We start from the raw sequence: 25,118 nt of genomic DNA on the forward strand, positions 1-25,118 counted from the left end.
TCAGTGAGCACAAATGAGTATCTGTAACTATTAAGACACAGTGAAAGGTGTTGTTAATGAAGCCACACACACACACACACATACAGGGTTGATGTATCCTCCATTAAGCTCTGAGTGGGTGACCAGGATTAATATACACTCAGGCATCTTCATCACAATCCACTGAGAATTCAATGGCTGCAAAAATCATTAAATCATTACAACCAAAAAAATCCCCACCCCTTTCTCCCCATTTCACTTCTCACCATATTTCTGACTTTCTCTACTCTTTGTGCAGTTTGAACATGAAGCACAGCTCTAATCTGTCTCTTATTCTCCCTGTTGATATACTAGCATTTTATTCATTTTACTTTCGGTCCACTGGCTCATTTGTTTATAATATAACAGCTTGATCAATGACTGTGTGTTACAATCTTAGTGTCGTGTGAAATTTTACATCTGAAGAGCAACAAATCTCACAAAATGCAGATTGGATTAGGCGATGCCTACTAGTGCCTCCATTACTGTATTATTTTCCATCAAAGTACTTGTACAATAAGTATATATATACATACACATATATATCCTATCTCCAAAGCTGAGGTTAATTCATAATTAACCCTCATATTATGTTAAGGGTCAATTTGACCCATTTCACCCATTGACCCAATGGGTCAAATTGACCCTTAATATAATATGAGGGTTAAAGAACGATAGTATAAGAATTCCAATGCATTACCCTTTGAAATATAATTTTAATACTTGTATGTAATGATTACATGCAAAAGTATTTTTGCCTATATGTTTTCCGAGCTATTTGCTATTTCCTTGGTGACAACAGGGAAATGTTCGTGGATTTTGTTGAATATATTTTACTTATGTATTTTATTTTATTTTTCAATTGCCAAACATTATTGATCCTTGCCTCATTGTTCACCGTGGCATTACACATCAACTAAAGAAAGCTATACCGATAAGCAAAAGTAGACACAAATCTAGAGATAAAATAGACAGCAGAGATAAGTGAATCTTTCAGTCGCTTAGAATTACAAGTTCTAGCAACTTCAACGGTCAATATGGCAGAAGACTTATGGTTTGACCAAACTGTGATTGCGAATCGGTCTAATTTATGGGGGAGGGCAGGGCTTATCTGGATCAAGCCTGTCAGAGGAACAGGAAGGAAATCATTGATTATTCCTGCTTGGAGCAGAGGGAGCCACTAATTAGCATCAAGAGCCAGGGTGCTAATGGAGAAGGGAGTGTGGCCTCAGGCTGTAAACACACAACCTGCTCTTAGAGAGAAGCTTTGTACCACATCAATCAATCATCATTTGAGCAATTTCCCCCTTTGGGTTCAATAAAGTGTTTTGGTTCTGAATCACATTGACACATACATACAAACCCACAAACCCACGCACACGTACACATAAACAGAACTTTAGATGAGTTAAATGAGTTTGACTATTTTCTTTATTGATTCCTTTTTGATTGATTTCAAAAGAAAACGGGTGTGTGACCTTTGGATGCAGACAAAAATACTTACATACATACATACAAAATATTTAATGACACACAAAAACCAACACATATACACACTCGCACAGACCCAAACTCATACACCAAGGCACACCATGATAAATCACCAACATCAGTTAGACCCATATGTGTGCAGCAGCTTGAGATGCATTAACCCCGAACTTCTTTTGAGAAATATGATTTACAAAAAGTCTAATAGAGTGAAACTTCAGTCATTATTAATAAGTCAGGCCTCCACCAATACCGAGCTAATTTAGATGTGTTAAATAACGACTCAATGCGTACTGGGAAGTTTTAGTTACCTTGAGATGATTGTCATATTGGTTTCGTAGAATTTTAACTAAGTTCTCGTTCAATTTTAGATAATGTCATGGAGATTAAAAGACATTGAGACACCTTTGTGTTACATGTGCAAGTGTGTTTTGGGTTCACCTCTCGGCAGAACTGTCTGGCTCTATGAAGCGGATGAGGGGAGGAGCAGACAGCGTTTCTGTGGCGAATATCCCTCCCTGTAGCTGAACCCCAAAGCCATTCAGAGGATCTCCAGTCAGGACGACCTCGCTGGTCTCTACATGGACCACCTGTCCTCCTGGACCCACAGAGCTGGATGCCAATGACACTGACAAATATACACACACACACACACACACACACACACACACACACACACACACACACACACACACACACACACACACAAATACACACATATATATTTTCCTGTCTTTTACAAAAAAAAAAATCCTCTATTTTCTCCCTTTACTATACAGGACTGTCTCAGAAAATTAGAATATTTTGATAAAGTTCTTTTATCTGATTAAAATTTATCTTTAATTAAAAAAACAAAAAATATTTTTTCATGCTATTCTTATATTTTGAGATAGGATTTTTGAGTTTTCTTAAGATGTGAGCCATAATCAGCAATATTAAAATAATAAAAGGCTTGCAATATTTCAGTTGATTTGTAATGAATCCAGAATATATGATATTTTTGTTTTTGTAATTGCATTACAGAAGATAAAGAACTTAATCACAATATTCTAATTTTCTGAGACTGTCCTGTAATATTACACACATTTTCTTTGTGTATTTATTTTTTCAATCACGTCAGAAGACTTCTATATTAGACACTTACAGGAGCTTTTGTGCTCTTTCTTCCTTTGCCGTCTCTTAAGTAGTGAGTTCCGAGGACTCATGGGAACTGTAGGCCTGGGCAGGGTGTTGGAGCTCTGGCTGCTGGGGCCTGACGTGGTGGTGGAGCCTGGAGAGAAGCTGGCTGACACCAGAGCTGAAGCATGAAAACAGGTTAAAAGCTTTTTGGTGCTGTTAATAATTAATAAAACCTAATAATACAACCAAAATGATGAAAATTTTTATTTTTGCTAAAAAATAATCATCTAATAACATGATGTCTAATTCATTTATTCTAAGGTAGAGTTTAGATTGGCTCAGGAGGATTACTGCACCTCCCAGTGTCTGAAAGTAGAAATACGTTTCTTGACTCCTGCACCACAATCAATTATGGACTATGGTAAATGAAAGTTAGAGTGTGTGTGTGTGTGCGTGCGAGGGTGTGCTCTCTCACACTTGCAGTAGTCAAGGCTATTGATGGTGTTGTTGTTGGAGGCCGTCCATGTCTTGTTGAGGGTGTTGGTTGTGCTGCAGAGGGTGGAGTTGGGAGGGGGGATGAAGTTTACACAGGGGTCCCAGGAGTGGGGATGGTCAGACTTCTGGACCTTCACTGCAACACACACAAGCACATTCAGGCACGCACGCATGCATACACACGCACAGACACACACAGACACACACAGACACACAAGTACTGAAACCTCTTACACTCGCATGTTACTATTTTCGGGAAAGAAAAATGTAAGCTCGAAACGTGACAAAGCTGAATAGTGAAACTTCTTTTTTCGAGATCTTCAATCTCAGTCGGCTGTGAATTTGGTTTAAATGTTGATATTTGGTTAGAAGCAAGTTGTAATTTAGATGTCAGCATGCTAAATATTCACAATTTAATTTTTGTATTGACAACATTGATGAGTTAACAAATTGATCATTCAGTTTTTTTAAACATAATTTGATACAGTTCTAATTTGAGGCCAAACTTTTATTTAAACTGATTTATGTAATTCAGTTATAACAATTATCTGAGAAATTATGAGAATTTGATTTTTTGAAGGGTGGCACTGTGGTGCAGTGGTTAGTGCTTCAGCTACACAGCACGAAGGGCTCTGGTTTGATCCTGACAAAGGAACCTTTCTGTGAGGAGTTAACATGTTCTCCCGGTTTCTACGCGTGCTTCCTCCCACAGTCCAAAAACTTGCAAGTTAATTGGGAAAAAAAATGGGAAAATTGCCTCAAATGAGTGAGTGAGTGGTTGTTTATCTGTATATGAGGCTCCGTGATTGACAGGCGATCAGTCCAGTCCGCCTCTCGCCCGATGAAAGCTGGGATGGGCTCCGCAACCCTGAGCGCAGGATAAGTGGCAGACGATATTCTTCATCTCATTTTGGCTTTTCCTTTCAGGGGTCACCACAGCGAATAAACTTTCTCCATCTGACCCTATTCTCTGTATTCTCCTCTCTCACACCAACTACCTTCATATCCTCTCTCACTACTCTCCGTTGCTCTGGACTGTTGACCCCAAGTACCTGAAATCCTCCAGCTTCTCCACTCCCTGTAGCCTCACCGTTCCACCCGAGTTCTTCTCATTCACACACATATATTCTGTCTTGCTGAAACTAACTTTCATTACTCTCCTTTCCAGAGCATACCTCCGCCTCTCTAGATTTTTCTCTACCTGTTTTTTGCTCTCACTACAGATCACAATGTCATCTGCAAACATCATGGTCCATAGGGATTTCTGTCTAACATGATCTGTCAGCCTGTCCATCACCATTACGAACAAGAAGGGGCTCAGAGCTGATCCCTGATGGAGTCCAACCTCCACCTTGAACTTCTCTGTTACCCCTACAGCACACCGTACCACTGTCTCACAGCTAGCATACATGTCCTGCACCAGTCTTACTTCTCTGCCATTCCAGATTTCCTCATGCAATACCAGAGCTTCTATCTCTGCACCCTGTCAAATGCTTTTTCTAAGTCTACAAAAACACAATGCAGCTCCCTTTGGCCTTCTCTGTACTTCTCTATTAGCATTCTCCAAGCAAATACTGCATCTGTAGTACTCTTTCTGGGCATGAAGCCATACTGCTGTTCACAAATGCTGACTTCTGCTCTCAGTCTAGTTTCCATTACTCTATCACATAACTTTAATGTATGGCTCGCCAACTTTATCCCTCTATAGTTGCCGAAATCTTCTCACTCTAAGATCCTGTTGAATAATCTAGTCAGAAAGTCTACCGCTGCCTCTCCTACACAGTTCCACACCTCCACAGGTACATCATCAGGACTAACTGCCTTTCCACTCTTCATCCTCTTCGATGCCTTCCTCACTTCACTTTTACTAATCTCTGCTACTTTGTGGTCTATAAAGTCACCCCTTCTACACTTGCCTTGTTTTCATTTTCTATATTCATCAGCTCTTCAAAGTACACTTTTTTCATCTTCCCATTACTCTTCTAGCATCTGTCAATACATTTCCCTCTCTATCCTTAATCACCTGGACCTGTTGTACATCCTAGTACAATGGATGTTGTACATCCATTGTTATTTCTCTGTTTCGCCAACCTGTATACATCGTTCTCTCCCTCCTTAGTGTCCAACCAAGCATACAAGTTGAGATACTGTCAGGATCTCCTCTCGGCAGCCGAGAGGACACACCTGATCCCAATCAAAAATCAGCGGCAGCGGCCAGCTGCCGCTCATCAAGATCTCTTTAAAGAGCAGTGGCACGCTCCGCCTGGCGCCGGAGAATTGCGATTCTCCACCCGACCTTGTGAGACCACCATGTTGACCATTGGACCCCGACCCTGTGAGAGCCCCCCCCCCCCCCCGGACCTTCGGACCCCGACCCTGCAAAACCCTGATTACCGATCAAAAATAAAGAGACTCTATCTAACTCCAGTTCTGGTGGTGTGGTTCCCTGTCCGAGTCCTTCGGAGCCGTGCTACATACACCCTTTGTTTTGCCTTTGCTACCTCTATCTTTACCTTAAGTTGTATCTCCCTGTACTTCTGTCTGTTTTAAGTCCTCTCACTGTCCCACTTCTTTGCTAACCACTTTCTCTGAATATACTCCTGCACTTCCTCATTCCACCACCAAGTCTCCTTATCTACTTTCCTTCCAGATGACACACCAAGTACTCTCCTACCTGTCTCCCTGATAACACTAGCTCTAGTTGTCCAATCATCTGGAAGCTCACACTGACCACCCAGAGCCTTTTTCAACTCCTTCCTGAAAACCATACAAAACTCCTCCCTTTTCAGCTTTCACCACTTTGTCTTCTGCTCTGCCTTTGTCCTCTTCATCTTCCTTGTCACCAGTCATCCTACAAACCACCATCCTATGCTGTCTGGCTACACTCTCACCCACAACTACTTTGCAGTCACTGATCTCTTTCAGGTTACCTCGTCTATACAAGATGTAGTCTACCTGTGTGCTCCTACCTCATTTTACCCTTATGTTCCTGTCTTTTCTAGAAAAAAGTGTTCATTACAGCTTTTCCATCCTTTTAGCAAAATCAACCACTATCTGTCCCTCTGCATCCCTATCCTGTATACCAAATCTGCCCATCACTTCTTCATCCCCTCTATTACCTTCACCAACATGCCCATTGAAGTCTGCCCCAATTACTACTCTCTCTGGGGATGTTCTGTATCACTTCATCTAACTCATTTCATAACTTCTTCTCTAACACACATCCCACCTGCGGGGCATAGCCACTAACAACATTGAGCATCACACCTTCAATTTCCAATTTCAGAGTCATAAGTCTATCTGATATTCTTTTCACCTACAGAAGATTCCAAACAAACTTGTCCTTCAAGATAACTCATTCTCCATTTCTCTTCTTGTCAGTACCATGATAGCACAACTTAAAGCCTTCTCCTAAGCTTCTAGCCTTACTACCTTTCCACCTGGTCTCCTGGACACACAGTTTATCCACTTTCCTTCTCTGTATCATTTTGACGACCTCTCTGCCGTTTCCTGTCATAGTTCCAATATTCAAAGCACCTACTCTCAGTCCCAGACTCTTGCCTTTCCTTTTTTCTCTTTGCTTTTGAACAACCTTTCACCTCTTTGACCTGGTGGCAGACAATGGATGGATGTTTTTTTTTTTTTTCAATTTTACTCACACGTATCAGTATCTGGTATTGGTTGGGCTCTAACTTTTATGCATCTCTAGTTTCTACTATTCCAAAAACACCAACACAATAACAGAGCGACTCCAGCAGATATGATGAGACATATCTCAGAAAATAACCAAAAAGCAAATGACTGACAGGTGGTAGCTCCTGATCAGAGCCCACAATCCCCCACATGTTCGGTTGGATCTTATCTGGGGAAAATCTGAGGGTATCAGCAGACATTCCAGCCCAACAGGCTGTAGCGATGTGTGAAATTTCCTTGCCGTGCACAAACTCATCTCAACTGGGACTGATGCTAAGCTGCTATATCCAACCAGGGGGGGCTTTTGTTTCCTCCACGACCCTCTAAATCACTGTTGGTGGGCGGCCTGTGGAGCAGGGGTGCTGGCGACTTCTCAGAAATGTTCTTACCCTCTAATCCCAGCCAGTGGAAATCATAGTCATTATGTTAAAGCGACACACAGCGGGACGAGAAGACCCAAAGCAGGCGACAAGAAGACGCACAAAAAAAATGGGATTCATCCAACAAAATAACACTCCATCTTGTCGGTGATTAGAGGAAGTCTAAATACATGAAAAGTTGAAACAGAGTACGCACACACACACACACACACACACACACACACATACACACACAAACACATGCCTGTGCCTTGCAAAACCTTGAATCAGAGCGTCTATTAATAAAGGAGTGACAGGGCTGCTGAGAGCTTTGCTGCAAGGCCATCAGTATCCTAATGAGCTGTTCACTGCCTCAAACACAAACACAAACACAAACACAGGCATGCGCATACGCACATACCACTCACACACACACACACACACACACACACACACACACACACACACACACACAAATACACACAAAATCCTCTCTTATATCCCCTTCATTTGTCACCATGATATAAAATTAATTCTTTCCTTCTTCTAATCACTCCTGGTTGACAGTCTCTAACACAACCTCTATTTCTCAAATATATTTACTTTTTATTTTCATATTTTAAACTTTTAAACCTCCTTTATGGTTTAATATCATTAAGGAGGTAGTAATGAAAAGGAGAGAGGTAAAAATGGAAATAAAAACAGACAAATTACAAGAAACAAGGTATCAAATGACAATGTCGGGGTTGTAATTATGTACTATGAGGGTTTTGACATAATTGTGCGCGCTGTGCAAACCGTTTTTGCATGACTAACTTATCGCCTCCACAGTGAGGGTTAGGAAAAGGTTATGGTTTGGCTTGTTGTTGTTTAAAACAATGCTTGAATGCTGTTTGTATAGAAAATGCCTTTTGGTCACTTTCTATTATCTCCTTCAGTGAGAATCTTGTCATCGCAAACTGTTCTCCACTGAGACTGAAGTCAAATATGACACCAGGCTTCTTCAACCTGTGCGACTTCAGGGTGGGTGGAGACGAAATTACTGACAGGATGGTTGAGCCTGTCATCCAGCTATTGAAAGAGTCCACACTCAGCGCTTCACGTGATGTGTTTTCAAAAACATTAATTTCAGTGCATGGTCTACACTAACTCTCTACTTAGGGACTCTGTATTTACAGTTTATGAATGGCATATATTCATTTGAAAACTGTGTTCTGTCTGGCCTTGTCTAGCCTTGTAAATCAAATCTACTGTTACTTGACTATTTAGTATCCGACTCATACATGTCTCATTTGCAACCCTAGATGGCATTAAGAAATTCTGTTTTTAATTTGTTGAATTCATTTATTTTATGCCTGTTACATGTTGTCTGTTTAGCACCGTTAACCAAAGCAAATTCCTTGTGGTTGTAAAATGACTTGGTGATTAAACCAAATCTCGTTCTGATTTTGATTCTGTTTTAATAAGAATTGCTTCTCTTGTATTACTTAACATTGTATGCTATTGAATTCCAGCTCATTGAATTAAATCACCTCAAAACCCATGGGTTCGGAAAGCTAACACTTACCATAGACTTCTATTCATAATTCTAAGACTGCTCCGCCATTATGTAGGACAAAAGAAAAAACTACAAAAAAATCAAGGAAGTTGATGTGCCCATCCAACAGTAATAATCACAGAGTCAAATTGGAAAAGAAGCTCAGTTAGTCCTTTCAGAAAACCCACTTAAAGTTAGCCAATAGCCATGAAAAAAAACACGAAAAGCAAAAACAAACCCATCAGGTTGCAGGTCAAGCAACAGGATTCACTTTTCACTATTTCAGCAGTTTCAAATCTCTGTATTTAAAAGCATGTTCATCATGTAAATTAATGCTGTAAAATATTGATAAACATTAAAAAAAAGATGATGTGAGTTTAGGAAAATAATTGTAATGAAATGGGAGACAGAACTTTACATGAAATGGCATCAAAAATGCTGACTTCATTTTGAAGTTTTTGTAGAAAAATTAGAGACATATTTCGCCGTAATTATTTAGAGCCGAGCTGGAAGAAAACAAGCAAACACAATCCTTGCAGCTTTGTGACAACATGACTGTCTGTGGATTTAGAATCCTGGAGTTTTTTAATGCCTGTTTGGTTATTAGTGTGTTCACTTGTCAAATTTAAACCCCTCAGCTGTGAGTATTAACCTGGGATAATGAAGCTGCCGCCAGAATCGGCGTTTCCATGTAAATCCAATGGCACTAATTCTCCCACTGACCCAAAGCTGTTGCTCGGATACAAGTTTCGAAAGGCTCTCTCAGCTAATTAACCACAGCCCTGTTGTCACAGCAGCAGCCACCCCCCTCCCTACCCACCCAAATGAATAAATAAATAAATGAATACATAAATCTGCAGACTGCAGGTTTTGGTACAAAAAAAGAAGCAATGCGTGTGAAAATACACATTTATAACATGCAGAATTGGAATTTGAGACGCTTCAGCTGAACAATATTGTTGCAGTAATTATGGTTAGTTTCGGATCAGTTTTATCAATTTATTATCAGTAGCTTCTTGGACAGTTAGGTGAATATACTCACATGCACTCCCAAACCTATGCAAGAACCCACCAGTGTCATGCTGTTTCCCAGTTAGCCTGGTTTGATGCGAGGGGAGGATTTCCAGTTTGACCAGTTCTGTTGTGCTGGCCAGCAGCTGTGTGGCCTCCAGAATGGTGCAGTGTTCTGTGGATGTGCCATCTATGGACAGCAGGTGGTCGCCAGCATGCAGCGCTCCACATCTGATGATAGAAAGAGACTTGTCGGATTATAATTGTAACCAAAGTTGGGATTTTTGACAGGTGTTTTCTTGATGAACATGGATCCCAAAAAAATCGAGTTGATCTGCTGACTTGGATGATGGTGGTGGTGATGACGGCCTCAAAAGTATATACACTGCTCAAAAAATAAAGGGAACACTTGGATTTACATTGTGTTGTTTAAGAGTCCCTTTATTTTTTGCACACTGTATATATACATATATATATATATCTATATATGTATGTACATGACGCTCAAACAATATGAAAATCAAAATGATTGCGAGGAATAATTTGAATGAGCAAGAAAAAACATAAAAATTAAGATGAGAAAAAGAGATATCACATGATTCATGTGCTTTTTTAATTATACAATTTTACCATGTTTTGAGTTTTATTTAATTGCATTTTATACCTCATTTGTATTTATTATTTTTTTCTATTATTTCAATCTGACAAGAACACCCATGTTTCTGGAATCTTTTTGCAGGCTAGTGGGTGGCGTTTTAATGAATAAACTCACATAAAAGGGAACAAAATGACTGAAAATAAACTAGGCATTAACACAAATGTTCAAAAATCTGACTTAACAATCATCTGATGTCATTTGATTACAACAGAATCAATGCATCATAATTAAAAATAACAGCCCTGAACTAATAATTAGGTGTCCCTGTAATGAACTATTAAGCTGGCAGTGAATGCAGCCAAAGACCATTTCTTCAAAAATATATTTGTAATCTAACAGAAGCTGAACTGGTTTTATAGAGGATGCTGCATGCAACTCTTTCACATTGCAATCACCTGTCAGATGATTGGTGTGCCCTGAATTGTTTAATCACACATTGATTGTGATTAGTTAAAAACCTATTTTATTTTTCTGTTCTGCTAATCCCAAATGTCTTTTCACTTTACCCCAGGCAACGGAGCTTTGGAGCCTTCAGGCGTCTGACACCACTTTGTTGTATACAAACTGTGGTTGGGCTGAGGGCAAATAAACTTAATACCGGAAACCACGGGAACCAATGGTGGCTTGGAACAAAAGGGCCATGTAAACAACAAAGTCTGGGTTTGGTTGTCGTCACACCAATGTGCGTCTGTGTGTGTGTGTGTGTGTGAGAGGTGTGTGCAAACCTGTCCACCACGCTGCCGGGTTTGACACGGTCGATGATGATGACCTGCTTGTTTCGATGGCTGGTAGATGTCAATGTGATACCCAGCGTTGCTCCAGGTGACTTAGCAATTTCCACTAAGAGTGGACCAGAGGCGTTGGTCACCGTGTCTGAGGAGGGAAAACCAGATTCGAACCTGAAATGAGCCCCATGGCATTCGCGGGCTAGGTAAACAAATGAAACCGCAGCTCCCAGTGGCACAGGCTTGCAATGGGAGAGTTTTAAGCAGAGGCACTGCTGAGAGTAGAAAGTGGTATTTATGATGACCAGGGGATTCTTTGCAAAGGATTGTGGGGAACTTAGATGGAGCAGAAGGAAAAGGCAGCGCTCAGCCTGAGGCGGCAAGAAATGCCAGAACATCAAATAAATACACAATGCAGTTTTAAATCTGTTGGTATTTTAGGAAAAGATGAAACTCTTGCCCTTTTAAGCTCCTGTTCTTGCCAGAATCAAATTTGTGTGTGTCGGACTGCGGGTGTGTTTGTGTCTGAGGCTGTGTGTGTGTGTGTGTGAGGTCTCTCACCCATGATAGTGACATCATACTCGATCTGGAAAAGGGCTTCCTGTCCACACTGTGACAACACACTCAGGGCGTCACTGTGGTTGGCGCTGTGTAGCGGCACGCTGTCCACGCTGAGGAGGCGGTCACCGGGGCGCAGTGTGCCCTCCCTGGAAATATACACACACACACACATGCAAAAATTGTAACATGTCTGTCATAGATTAGTCTTGTGGAAGTGGAGAGCATGAGGTGGCAGGAAACAGATTTATTTCTCCTTTCTATCATTCTTACCTCTCCTCTCTTACCCTTTTCGTCGACCTATCAGCTATTGGCTTCTATGAAATGCTATTTCTCTGTCACCTTTTCACCTCTGAGATGCCGACAGAGGTGTCTGAACCGGCAGTCTGTTTTTTCCTCTTTCTCAGGCGTAACAACTAAATTGAAGTGCAGTGACCCTGGATTTTGACCACTTTGACCCTTTTTTCCAGTTCTTTCACATAACAATTAATCAATAATTATTGATGAAAAAAATAGCTACAGCAACAGCTTCACCAACATCTTGCTTCCACCTTCAACCAGAGGTTTCCTTTTGTCCTATTTGTTGTCATTCTCTTTCCAAATGTTTATTGCTGGTGTTATGCTATGTAACAAGCTTCATTCTGGAATTTCACATTGAAATAAAGAAAGTTTCACTGTCCAACGTAAGCCATATGGATATTTGGAAAACAAAATACCGACTGGTGTACAGGGGTCCTTTCAGAAGTAGTAGTTGTAGTAATAGTAGTAGTAGTGTTTTAACATCTGGGTTTTTATTGAATAAACAAGTGAAAGCAGCCAATTTACTTTGGTGTCATGTCACCCTCTACTCAGCCTGACGGGTCCTGGTTGTTTCGGCCTTGGTTTTCTTCTCTCAGACAAACTAGAGAGACTTTCTTTATGATCCCGAACACAATGGCTCTCCAACGCTCTCCGTTCAGAGCTTTAATTCTCAGCAGTCAAAGCCGAACTGTCGGGACTGCTGGGACTGGATGCTGCTGTGGATTAAGTTTCCCTCCAATTGGCAAATAAATGGGATATAAAGCAGCATGAAGATCTCATTCGTTTCCTCTGGACTGACCTACATTTTCTGAGGCGTTTTCTTTAAAATGGTCTTAAATGTGCTTCAGGGAGAAAAAAAAACCAACAGAGCTGGAGATAGAATTTAATCTCTGCCACTTGCCGGTCTGTCAGTTTGAAGGAAAATTTGCATTTGTCTTTCAATCTTTAATCTGCAAATTGTGTAATCCCAACACTTTTGGTAAATGAACATTCAAAAAAATAAAATCTAAACCTAGATTTCTATTTCAAGCTAAATTTTCGAACAAATATGCAAAACGATTTGCACAAAGGGAGATTAAGTATATCTTGGTTTGTATGTATCAACACCAGAATTGAAAGTCTGGCCTGATCATCCCTTTCTTTTATCATTCTGCTTATCGTTTGATAAATCAATTGATGCTTTTGCAATATTCCTATCAATGGTTTACAGCTTATTTAATCCCCCAAAAACTCATGTTGAAATTGGCAAAAGAAGAAAAGCATTTGTGGGACTTTTGACATCATTTCTTTGCAGTACCTCGTCTGTTCTCACAGGTATTTCGATTTTTCCTGTCTGTTTCTGAGGTACTATCTTTCCCTCTATTGGCCCTCTGACGTGACACAGAAACTCCTCTCTTCAGAAACTTCCAGATACTTCAGTGATTGTTGGGATTAATAAAGGTTCTTCCTGTCAAGATGCATAAATTCTTGAATAGTGAACCTAAGATGAAGGTTGCATCTTCATGAAACAACAAATGATCACTATTCGATAACAGTATTATTCGTAGTTTTCCAGAATTTGCCCCAAAATGATTTTCGCCTGCTGATTTTCTGGGGCCTTTTGTCTACTGATTGTGACTGCTGCAAAATGCTTGGAGGACAGGGTTTGACTCCGTCACTACAATAATTTCTCTCCCAGGCTGTGGTGAGGAAACGCTGAGGCGGACGTGCTCTTGGCAATCAGAAATCGTCAAGCCTCGATACTTGCGTGACACGCAGAACGCGCTCCGGGACGAAGCGCATTCTGCCAAATATGTTTCCCGTTCCTCTGCGACATCGCCAAGGGCTAACTTGTTCTGCAAATCATATTTTATAGTAAAAACTCGCTCGCAATACGAAGCACGCGAGTTTAGATAGAATACTCATGCTTTGACGTTCAGCTTGGGAAAAATCACCACGGTAACATAAGCTTCGAACTACAAAGTTACAAGAAACAGCCCCCTGTGTGACCTGCATTTGAGCAGATTACCAAATGATGTCACATTTTAGTGAGGCCTTATAATTCGAAAAGATGGGAACTACGGCTCCATGGTGGATCTCCATCCAGAATCCATTTGTCATTTTTACAACGGAGCTGTGCAAAGCAGCAGAGTTTGTGGTCCCTTTATGCAAATCTATAAAAACAGATTAAATAGATGGATGAATAAATGATGAATCACAAAGTGAATGTGCTTCTTTACAGGAGTGTGGAGGCTGAGCAGAGCAGCCGGAGGAGGGAAGCTGCTGATGCGGCAGATATGACTGTACTTCCTTTCAGGTGGCTGCAGTTCCAATATGTTTTTAAAAACTACCTGGGTTCTTTCTGGTAGTGATATTTTGATGTTCAGTAGAATTTAAATCAAAGTCTCCCCTTTTCCCTGGACTGACAAAACCCACAGGTTTCTTTGAATCTTTCACAGTTGCAATTATTAAAATTGTTTTTTTTTTTTTGTAATTTTTGAAAGCTGTCAGGAAGTTTCCTCAAAAGATCCAACAGTCCCAAAGAAAACTGATCTGTTAATTTTCTGATATATGGCAATGAAAAGCTTGATCATTTCTGCATTCTCCTCTAGGAAATTCTACCAGACTGCTGATGACTAACTCTGATGCTATAAAACTAGTAATTGGAAATGAACTACGCTAGTATCGTCATGGAAGCCAACTGCTCAATGATCTACATACATTTGCATGCAATATTATTCCGTTTCCATGCCATTGAAACGGCAGCACGCACAACTGTACTAAAGAAATATACCTGAAAATGAGCACATCTAATATTCAAAAAGAAAAGGTCTAAACAAATTAAAAGAAATAAAATATATAGACAAAGTATCATTATCATTTACTACATTGCTGAGAAATAAATATAAAATTATCATTAAAAAGTTTCTTCGTATCTTGTCCTACTCCCATCTGAAGTTTTTGCCACAAAGCTACAATTTTTCTGTCGTTTCCATGAATTATTGCTGGAAAATGGTGGCAAAAACACTGACAGTCTTATAGGTAGATAAAGTCATTCGTGCAGCTGCGCCCAGGACTCACACATAGCTCTCATCAACTGGAGCTTTATCCTTGGAGGCCAACACAAATCTTCCAAACTCCCGACTGGAATCGACTGGAGTCTTGCTGCCGTTACTTTAAAACTTGATAAGGAGCATTGATCACATGGATTTATTTTGCCCAGGCATTGCTTTTTTGTCAAACGTATCACTGTCTTTGACATTAAAAACCTCCAAAGGTGTTTCTTCTGACCTCTGACAGGACTGTATGGTGATCTGGTACCATTTCGTCCTGCCCACAAAATTTCTGCAGGATCCGCACCGGCGGTGCAACTGCACAAGTCAATTTTCAGAGCTATATTCCAAGTCAAAAAATAAAAATATTTTTGAGTATTTGGTTAATGAGTTGCTTATAATGGCTCTAGGTCATGTGACTTCATTCATTTTTCTCAAATAAATATGAACAGAAAACTTTATTATCATACTGATTCAATCAAATATATGCCTAATTTGAGTTAGATAATGTTGTTTGGCCAATCTTCAGATAACCATGCTAATCACCAACTCTTCTTAAAGCTATGGATGTGGTGTTGTCCCCTCACCTCCCTCTGCTTTTTCAATACAATCAGAATGATAGTAGATCTGTTGAAAGCTAAATTCAGTATATATCCGATATTGGTCTGATGTTAAACTCCAATATTGAACCATGTACAATGAGAACCTTGTGTGAAAATTGGCCAATTGGTGCCGAATTGGTCGTGATATATGTAGTTCTAGTAGCTACCTGTCTGCAGGACCTCCTGGTCTGACGTACGTGACCACAAGGGGGCGTGACTTGTGCCAGTCTTCATGTGTCCCACCTGCAAGGACAGCACTTGTCAAGTTAAATTTGGAAAGCAAAACAGAAATAACAAATGAAAACAACTGTGTGACACATCGAATGAAACGGCGCTTGAAAATGACATACCAGGATGTTTAAATACAAAGAATGATGCGGCGGTTGGAAGCTACTTGTTTGGTGACTACTTCTCCTGCCGGTCAATCAGTTGGATTATTTAATTTTTATACCATCCAACCATGAATCCATCCTCTACCGCTTTTGGAGCACTTGATGTGAGGGGCTGCTGACGCCGCCCCAGCTGTCAATGGGCTGGAAGCAGGGTACACCCTGAACCGGTAACCAGTCGATTGCAGGGTCACACATAGCGACACACAACCATTCACTCTCTTATTCTCATTTCTGGGAGATTTTTCCAACTGATTCCAATTATTCTCCTGCATGATTTTAGCTTGTGGGAAGACACCTCGGGAGAACCCAGAGGAACCCCTACACAGACACGGGGAGAACATGCACGCTCCGCCCAGAAAAGGTCCTTTGTGCAGTTAGGCAGAAGCGCTAACCACTTCACTGTTGCATTATCACCATTATATTTCTATTTTCTTTTTTGAAGAGCCAAACCATGCCCTTATGTCAGGAAAACTGAAAGATGAAGACAAAGATATTTTTGTCCATGTGTGATGACGGAGGAAAGGACAAACCTCTCATGACAAAACCGAAGCTGCTCCCCTCTTTGTGCAAACAGATGTCGATTGTCTTGGAAATAATTCCTGAGGTGCTGTCCGGTGCTTCAAGGTGGGGTTGGGAAGGGTGGGAGGGGCGGCAAAGTTATTTTTCATTGATGCTGCACTTTCAGGAAAAAACATGCATCAGTAACTTCAAGTAATCTCATTGTGAATTTGAGCTCTTTCAAATATAATTGCAGATAATTTCAAAAGGATTTTCATGCTTTTTATCAGAATTTCCACTTATTGCACTCCTGTGACTCCCGTGATCATAAGTTTGTCTTGTTACAAATGTAGCTAATGTCATTGTAATCTTAGCCCATATCTGCATAATGTGAGCCGATCTCACTGTTAATTTCAATTATCCTAATTGAACTTTAATGTATCAAACAGTACTTTGGGTTATTCCATTGTCACTTTTGGTCTTGACATTGAAATCTTAGCTCACCCCATTATAACTTTAGTTTTTTCTATAATAATCCATGCTCAGTTGGTCATAATTTTTAAATCTCAAACTTAAAAAACAAAATCGTAGCTCATTGTCATTTTGCCATTTCCCTTTTCAATCTCAGCTCATCCCATTGTATTTTTTACCCATTTAAACACAACCTCTGCCAATTTCCCTGCCAATCAGAATTTCTGCCAATCATAATCTCAGCTCATTTGGTTATTTTAGCTCTCAGTAAAAAAGAGACATCTAATAAGCCAGAATTTGGTCCTCTCTCTCAGTGAAAGAGCCATCGATACAGACCTCAGAGCAAAACAGAAAAAAAAAGGAAAAAATTGACTAAAAGTAGAGAGTATCAGAAATATGAAACACACCTGTAGGGGGAAGTTCATACTCCACCTCCAGGAGAACTCTCTCTCCCACGTTCTTCAGCAGGCTGATTATCTCTTCGTGCCGTAATTTGGTTAGATTGATTCCATTGACCGACTTGATATAATCACCCATGTTAAGCTGGTCACTCCTGCACCAAGAAGATGCAAAAAATGGAGGAAATATTGTTTGTACAAGTATAACTTCACTAAAGAGAGAACAGTTTGAGACACACACCGAGCCGCCAGTCCTCCGGGCCGCAGGTTGGACACGCGCGGTTTGCCGTCTTTGTCGGTTCCTCCCGAAATGGTGAGCCCCAGTGTACTGCCCTCCTTCTTTACCAGCTCCACCATGGTGACCCCCCTCAGTGCTTCTGAGCAGAAACACACACACGCACATAAAGACGAATACACACAGGTTCACAAACGAACACGCACATGCGGACAGAGTCAGACACACACAGGGTCCACCGGAGGGATAAATGGTTAGTGACTGACACAAGGTTCTGTTTGTTGTTTGATGCTGAGCCTGTTAATTCAGTATAAGAGCAGAACTGATCACAAAAAAGGACTCTTTTATTAAACTCTTTTCAATTTCACAATTTTCTGTATTTTCCTTTTAATAACCCCCTTGTTGACATGAGTTTTGACACATAGTTTTAGTGATTAAATTCATAATGTTTTGCTTATTCTACCCCTATGTTGTTCTATATTTCTTCATGCATCTACCTTGGAATTAATTTGGTTTTCCTCACATCACATTCATCAGTCTGTGTTTTATTTTACTCTTAACTTGACTTATGTTGTCTATTTCATATGTCTATTTCCAATCCATTCACTTCAGCTTCTGTCGCTGTCATTCACTTATTATTTATTCAATGTATTTTAACGTTTTATTTTGGAATCCTGTACCCTGAGTTTTTTTCTCATTGCAAATTCATGAGGCTCACGATTGTGATTCTTCACTTCTTATTGGAATCCTGCTGAAAATATTTGTTTTTGTTTGTGTGAATGTGTGTGTGTGCCTGCGTGTGGTTGCATGTGTGTGTGTGTGTGTATTTAGCAATTTGTATGTCACTGCTCTCTTGTTAAAATGGCCTTCAAAGAAAGTTTGTTGCAGAGGATATTAAAACGGAGGCAACACACCATGGATAAGGTGATAAGGAGAAATAGTACATCATGTTTGCAATGATAAAATAGCATATTATCTAGATATTCATAATCAAAGGAAAGGAAAATACAACAATAAAATATTTCATAATGCACATGACTAAGTCCAAAAGATGGACCAGCAAGAAAATAAAGGATAGAACTTTAAGTGAGACATTTGGGAGGCATTTACTTTGCAGTTTTAGAAAATCCACGAAAAAGATAAAAAAGAATGAAATAAACTTTTGCGACTCCGAGTGGGGCAGCTCCCCTCAGGCAGAAAACAAGTTAATGGGTTGAATTCGGACTTTTAACAAGTTCACCCCCCTTTTTTCTTTCCTAGCCTTGAATTTCATGGTAAAAACCGAGAGAAAGACGAGTCTGTGAACAAACTATGTGACTTTCTTTGACAAAACAAGGACAAATCTTCAGTAAAGTTGTGATTCTAAAGGATACTGTCATCCTCCTCAGAGACAAACTTTTAGTTGTTATATACTATTCATTTCTGTTTTTTTTGTCTTTTGTAGACTTATAATCAATAGGCCCCAAATAGCTATAAAATATAATAAATGCCTTTTTGAAGAATGTGAAATAAATATGCTAATTTTCTAATAAATGTGCAGATCATGATAAATGTGCTCTTAGAACAACATCACATTTATTTTAAGTTCCTCAAACTTAAGATTTCGTACGTCATGCATTTTTAAGCTCAACAAACAATTTGGGGTTAAAATGACTATTGCGTTTTTTTTTTTTTTCAGACATGAACTGAGTTTTGATTTACATACACAATTACATAACATAATTTACATACCTCTTCACCAAGCACTACCCCACTAATCGCATTGAGCCCCCCCTCCCGGAAAAAAAACAAACAAAAAACGATGAAATGAATGTACGTATGTATGTAAATGATTCTGAGATGCTATTCGGTAGAGAGGTCACTTCTGACTTCTGACTACTGGTACTTCGGATCTTCGGTGACTGAATTGTACTTTTTGTAAATCGCTTTCGATAAAAGCGTCTGCCAAATGACTGTAATGTAATGCAATGTTATGAAAAATGTTCTCAAATGAGGACCATGGGATTTGTGTGTAATAAAATGAACCGTAAAAGTATTGAGGGATGCAGGCTAAGATAAGGTTAAACTTAAACGCCCTCAAAAAGGCACAGCTTCTAATGAATCACTGTAACTTAACATTGTTGGTCGTTTTTCTCAGAGACAAGCCTTGAGAGTGGATTGTTCAGGAAAATTTACTAAAGTTTTCCATATTTGCTTTCCTTTACAGACAGCGTAGATTACCCAGAACTGTTTTTATTAGTCAAGAGAGTTGTAGCTGGTCCATAGTGAGTCATGAAAATAAGACAAGTATTTTTAGAATGCTTAAAACTAAGTTACCCTGCTCATGATTTTTTCTCCTTTTTCAGGCCACAACACAAGTGGTTTCTTATATTGTGACTGCCTCCTGCCAGGTAGACATGCCCCAACACCTCTGGCAGCAGGCAGCCCGGAGGCTCCCTTGCATATCTGTGCTCCTCCACATATCTCTGAGGCTAAGTTTAGTCAGCCAGAGGAGGCCTGTTTCAGCTCCTTATTTTGGTCATAACCAAAACATGAAAACCAGCAGAAATAGCTCTTGGGGTGTTTGAGCAAAACTGAGACTCAGAGGGGATTTGTTAATACTCGGATTTACATGGGTGTTATCCCTCAAAGACCCCAAAATTCACATTCCCCTTGACCACCTTGATGGAAACAGCATTTCTCCAGTGTCCTTCCATGGGCTCGGTGTGACATTCCTAAATGCAAATAGATTTGCCAGGAGTTGGAACAAAACCTCTGGTACCCTTCAGTGATACACTGTGGGGTGACAATAATTGAATGTGGACTCCACTGTGACCCAAGACTTCTCTTTGACAATTGGGACTCAAACGCTAGGGACACCACTAGACGCAGATTAGAGATATTGAACCCCAAGACTAGGTAACCCTTTAGATGGTCAGGGAAACACACAAGTTACCGTCCTTGTCCAGTTGTGTGTGTGTGGATGTGTGTGTGTGTGTGTTTGTGTGTGTGTGTGTGTCATTAGACTGAAATTTAGGAAGTTCCTGGTTTATAGATGAAGGTCACAGGCTTTAATCTGCAGCAAAAAACGATAAGTAACTTCTAACCTTTGAGGTGCTGATAAAAACCTGCCTCTCACCATGTGAGGCAACGATAAATGGCTGTCTCTCTGTCTCGCTCTATCTAACGTGCGCTCACACACACACACACACACACACACACACACACACACACACACACACACACACACACACAGATAGGTGAGATGAAGCTTTGGTTTGATAGATAGCTAGATTAATCCCTGAGGCGACACTAAGGATCAGTGAGGTGTTTCATGCCACATTTATCTCTGGTGGGTTTTACCACTCACACATCGGACACACACGCAGACACACAAGGTGCACACAGTAACACGCACACAATAAGACAGATGTTCACACATATACACAGGATCTACAGAGGCACTAATTCATTTATCAGTCCCTGCACTGTTCATATTTGCATAAAAGCATGAACGCTACACTGAATGTTTGACGGTGTGAACATTTCTGAATTTCTGTTGAATTAATCACTAAATGAGTCTATTTCTTTTTTTCTTTTTCCACCCTTTTTTCACTCCAGGGATCTATAACTGACCCTGCTGGGATCTGAAGACAATACATCCAGCCCTTCATCTTGAAACACACAACAAAATATAGTTATAAGCTTGTTTTATGATGCAGAAAAGGCCCGTTAAATTATTTCTACTGAGGACAGTTATCTCCGGTCTAGAAATAGAAAGTCGTATAGTCTGATCTATGTAAATTCATTTTCTCTATCACTTTGGGGTTCTTGTTACATTATAATGACAAAATTATGAGTTGAGTTGTGTTGCAGCAGTGGCGACTGACAACTGACATCAAGAAGATGAGATATGTCATAAGCCAAAGATGAAGTCAATGTCAGCGAGTCACTTTTGGGATTTGGAAAAAATGGGTTGCTTTAAGGGGTACTATAGTAGCATTGGGTCACAAGGTAACTATTAGAAGCCACCTGGAGAGATGTGGTTTAAAAATCAACATTTATATCCTGTGGGTTCTGAGATTCACCGGTCACCAATTCTGCTGTGGCCTTAATGGACAGGAACTACGTCAAATAAGAAGCTATGGGCCTGTTTGGAAACCGGCGGACTGTACCTACAGAGTAGAAGAGGAGCATTGGGCAGTCATGGTGAAGGTTAATGGTGATCAACATTCAAATTCCCTTTTTTAAGTTAAAAAAAGCAACAACACCTCTTTTTCACCGTAGACTTGATAAGAATAATTCTCAGCTGTACAACTGAAACAATTACAAAATTTTCTTCTGTCTGCAATGTGCTCCAGAATTTGATCAAAACACTGAGGGCTCCAACTGGTTGAATCCCCAACCTCAAATTATGTGCTTGGCTCAGCAGAAAGGGACACTCACCTGGTATACTGTGTCTTCTCGAAGCCATAGTGTGCTCTGGTCCGGAGATATCTTTTGTTTTCCCATAAGGCCCATCATCTGGATAGAACAGAGATAACATTAAGTTAGGATTATTTTCACCATTTGGATATATATAAATCACAGGTCGATCCTAGGAATAATAGAATAAATTTAAGATTGAGTCTGAAAGTCATTAGACAATAAGCCATGAGACTACAAATAAGATTAAGTAATAAACTTTCAAAAAATATAAAAGTAAGAAAAAACTTGAAATTAACCATGATATTACTAGAATTAAGGCAAGAAAAGTTGGAAGTATTGGTTTCCCTCCTGCCCCTTAATAATTTCAAGAAATAATTTAAACAATTGGACTGTAAATCGCAAACTCAATTACTTGACGGGAACCTTTGACAGAAAAGCGGAAAAGCCACAGTTTCAGGTATTTTTTCCACTTTCACACAGTTTGAGTTTTTTTGATGAAAGCCTCCCATCTCATTGTCATTGTCTCATTAACACTGCTGTTCAAGCAAGGACCCTTTTCTGGCTCTGTCTTCTGCACAGCAAACTCGAATTATTACCAAGATTCTCTGTAAAGGTTTTTCTTGCCAGCTCGTCTTTCTGTCTGTCCCTCGCTGGTCATAAATTATATCTAAAATCGCTCTCTTCCCATCCCTAAAAAAATTATCTCCTCATATCATAATTAACTGCATGTTTATTAGTCAGCGAATGAATGTCTGGCTCTGCAGGCAGTTCAGCAGCCCTCTGGAACTGATACTGAAAGAATAATCTAAATTATATCTCTAAAACTCAGTTAATTTTGCAGTTTGTATGAATTTTTTATAGCATCTGCTGTCATTTATTATCTTGCCGTTTTCCTCCATCAGCCACTGGAGCAGTGTGATGAGCCCAATGAGCCCACGCTAGGCAGCATTCCTCCAGTAACAATTCAGAAATAAAAAATAAAAGTTCTTCTGTATCATTCTTTTTTAAAGAAGAAGAAGAACATTTAGCCCAAACTTGGAGTGGTTAAAAAAAAAGCCTTTTTGGATTTTTGAAATCACAAAAAGTTACAAAAACCATAAAGGTCACAGATGAGTTAATCATTGGATGTATATAAAAATCCAATATGAGTTGAAGATATTATCTCTATTTGACCGAGTTAGATGTTTTTTTGTGTTTTTTTTTTTTTTTTTTTTTTTTTTTTTCGTTTTATTTTATTTTTTCGCTTGCTATTGAGGAAATAAGTGACCTATAAAGAATATTGTATAATGTGTATCTTGTTATGAGGTTTTGTAAGAATGTGTATGACTCTGTTAAGGAACCTGTTCTAATAAATGTTAAAAAAAAAAAAATCCAATATGACTGCCACAGAAAGTGATGTAAGTGATGATAAGGATGAAAAGATGCCTGGTTTCATGAGATACTACAATCTTTCGCTGTGAGGTGATCAAATAAACAAAGTTTCTCGTGACTGTCAGAACATAATGAGACCAAACTGTTTAATCAGAAAAGGTAAACACATGTTGACAATTAGTAATTAAAAGTGAGCTGTTTCTTTCTCAGCATTACTCTACTCTTCATTTGTGATTCCAGAGTTGGGCCACTAGGAGTATTGCATCAATGACAGCGCTTCATGTATCTGTGATTCTTCATACATCAATGCTGAATGGATTATTCTCTTCAATTGAAAGTGCAGCGTAAGAATGTGTTTCCAGGGCTTGAGGACCTGGATAATGTTCTATAAAAGCACTTTTTTAAATGTGTTTCCACTCCGGCAAGAGTAGTGCCGTTTGAATGAGCCGCACAATTTTTTATGTAAATACTTCGAAAAAACCCTCCCTCATATGTAATCTACTTAACACTATCGGGAGTAAAATTGCATCCAACGTGCATAAAGCACCTTGTAAGGAGATTACACAGCACACAGACATTTTTCAGCACCTACATCGTTGCTCAGTGTAACTACACCTCTGCAGGTTGATGAATCGGCACTTAAAGCCATTTATTCTCCTTCTCCTTCTCTGGTTGGGGGATGCAAAGCCAGCGCTGTCTGAAATGTTTCACCAGGAGGAAACAGATGTCCAGCTCTGCAGTGCGAAATCTGTGCCCGCCATGTGGAACGGTCTTAATAATTGATCATAAATATATATGTTCAATTCAGACCCAATTCAGGGGTGAAAGCTTCAGTTTGGCAACAAAGCCCAAGAAAGAAAACAAATAAGTGCTACATCAACTTTCCACAAAGATCAGGATGAACAATCAAAGCTGTGCTGCCATTTGCTATTTTTCCTGAATCTAGACTAGAACCCGCGAGGATCTGGGCTCAGAACCTCGGGTCAGTGGTTCAATTCATAATCAGATTGTCGCAAGCGCTTTAGTGGGGTGACGATTATTTTATTCTCAATCATACAGACGTGCATGTTGTGGTTCCGAAGGGGGATTTTGGGAGCGGGGGAATGTCCTACTTTACTTCCTCCACCGTATCGCAGGGGCGGCACACGTTTAACAATTCATAAATAGGACCTCCCACAACTTCCTGCAAATCACTCCGGAACAGTCATTAAGTTCCTTTATTACTGGCGATATTCACGACAAAGCTCAGACATAAATATTCCATTACAACATGAGGAATGAACATTTTTTTTTGCATTTTTTTTAATACTTTTACCACCATAAGTGCTGTTTTAAACTGGCTACCATCAATGCAGCCAGGAAACCATCCAGAGTCAACACTGTTTATCCCTTTTTAGTTTTTTAGTTTTTTTCTTTTCCAATTTAGTTTTGAATTATCCTTATGCTCTTTTCAATTGTGCTCTGCCTCCAGTGCCTAGGAAGATTTTGGTTTCATTAAGTGTTGTCTCGTGACATATTTCGTGATTTTCAAGTTTTATCTGCAGCCTCGAAAGTGTTTCAAAGAGTTACTCAATACTCCTGAGCTTTGCTGTGGTTTATTCATAGTTTACTTTTTGTGAGATTCTTCTAAAAAAATAAAGAAAAACCCATTAAGATCAATTTGTTGCCTTACAGTTCCATTTTTGTTATTTGAAAGTTTTAATAATCACAAATAATCACACACACACACACACACACACACACACACACAC

The 25,118-nt window shown here is 39.7% G+C and overlaps 1 protein-coding gene across 1 annotated transcript in view; it reads right to left on the bottom strand.

Moving 5' to 3' along the window:
* The window catches only part of grip2b (glutamate receptor interacting protein 2b), a 52,423-nt gene that overhangs the window by 24,835 nt on the left and 2,470 nt on the right, over positions 1–25,118 (bottom strand). The window contains exons 3-13 of the mRNA XM_086149069.1: positions 22,015–22,092; positions 17,596–17,731; positions 17,364–17,509; positions 16,518–16,604; positions 15,763–15,838; positions 11,665–11,810; positions 11,104–11,251; positions 9,782–9,951; positions 3,101–3,256; positions 2,651–2,803; positions 1,948–2,134 (exon numbers count right to left, since the gene is read on the bottom strand). Of these exons, the coding sequence (XP_086005195.1) occupies positions 1,948–2,134; positions 2,651–2,803; positions 3,101–3,256; positions 9,782–9,951; positions 11,104–11,251; positions 11,665–11,810; positions 15,763–15,838; positions 16,518–16,604; positions 17,364–17,509; positions 17,596–17,731; positions 22,015–22,092 (1,483 nt within the window). The remainder of the gene's footprint in view (positions 1–1,947; positions 2,135–2,650; positions 2,804–3,100; positions 3,257–9,781; positions 9,952–11,103; positions 11,252–11,664; positions 11,811–15,762; positions 15,839–16,517; positions 16,605–17,363; positions 17,510–17,595; positions 17,732–22,014; positions 22,093–25,118) is intronic.

This window comes from Fistularia commersonii, chromosome 7 (assembly GCF_037954325.1).
Source record: "Fistularia commersonii isolate RoL2024-O1a breed Wild chromosome 7, RoL_Fcom_v1.0, whole genome shotgun sequence".
In the NCBI taxonomy this organism is placed as follows: domain Eukaryota; kingdom Metazoa; phylum Chordata; class Actinopteri; order Syngnathiformes; family Fistulariidae; genus Fistularia; species Fistularia commersonii.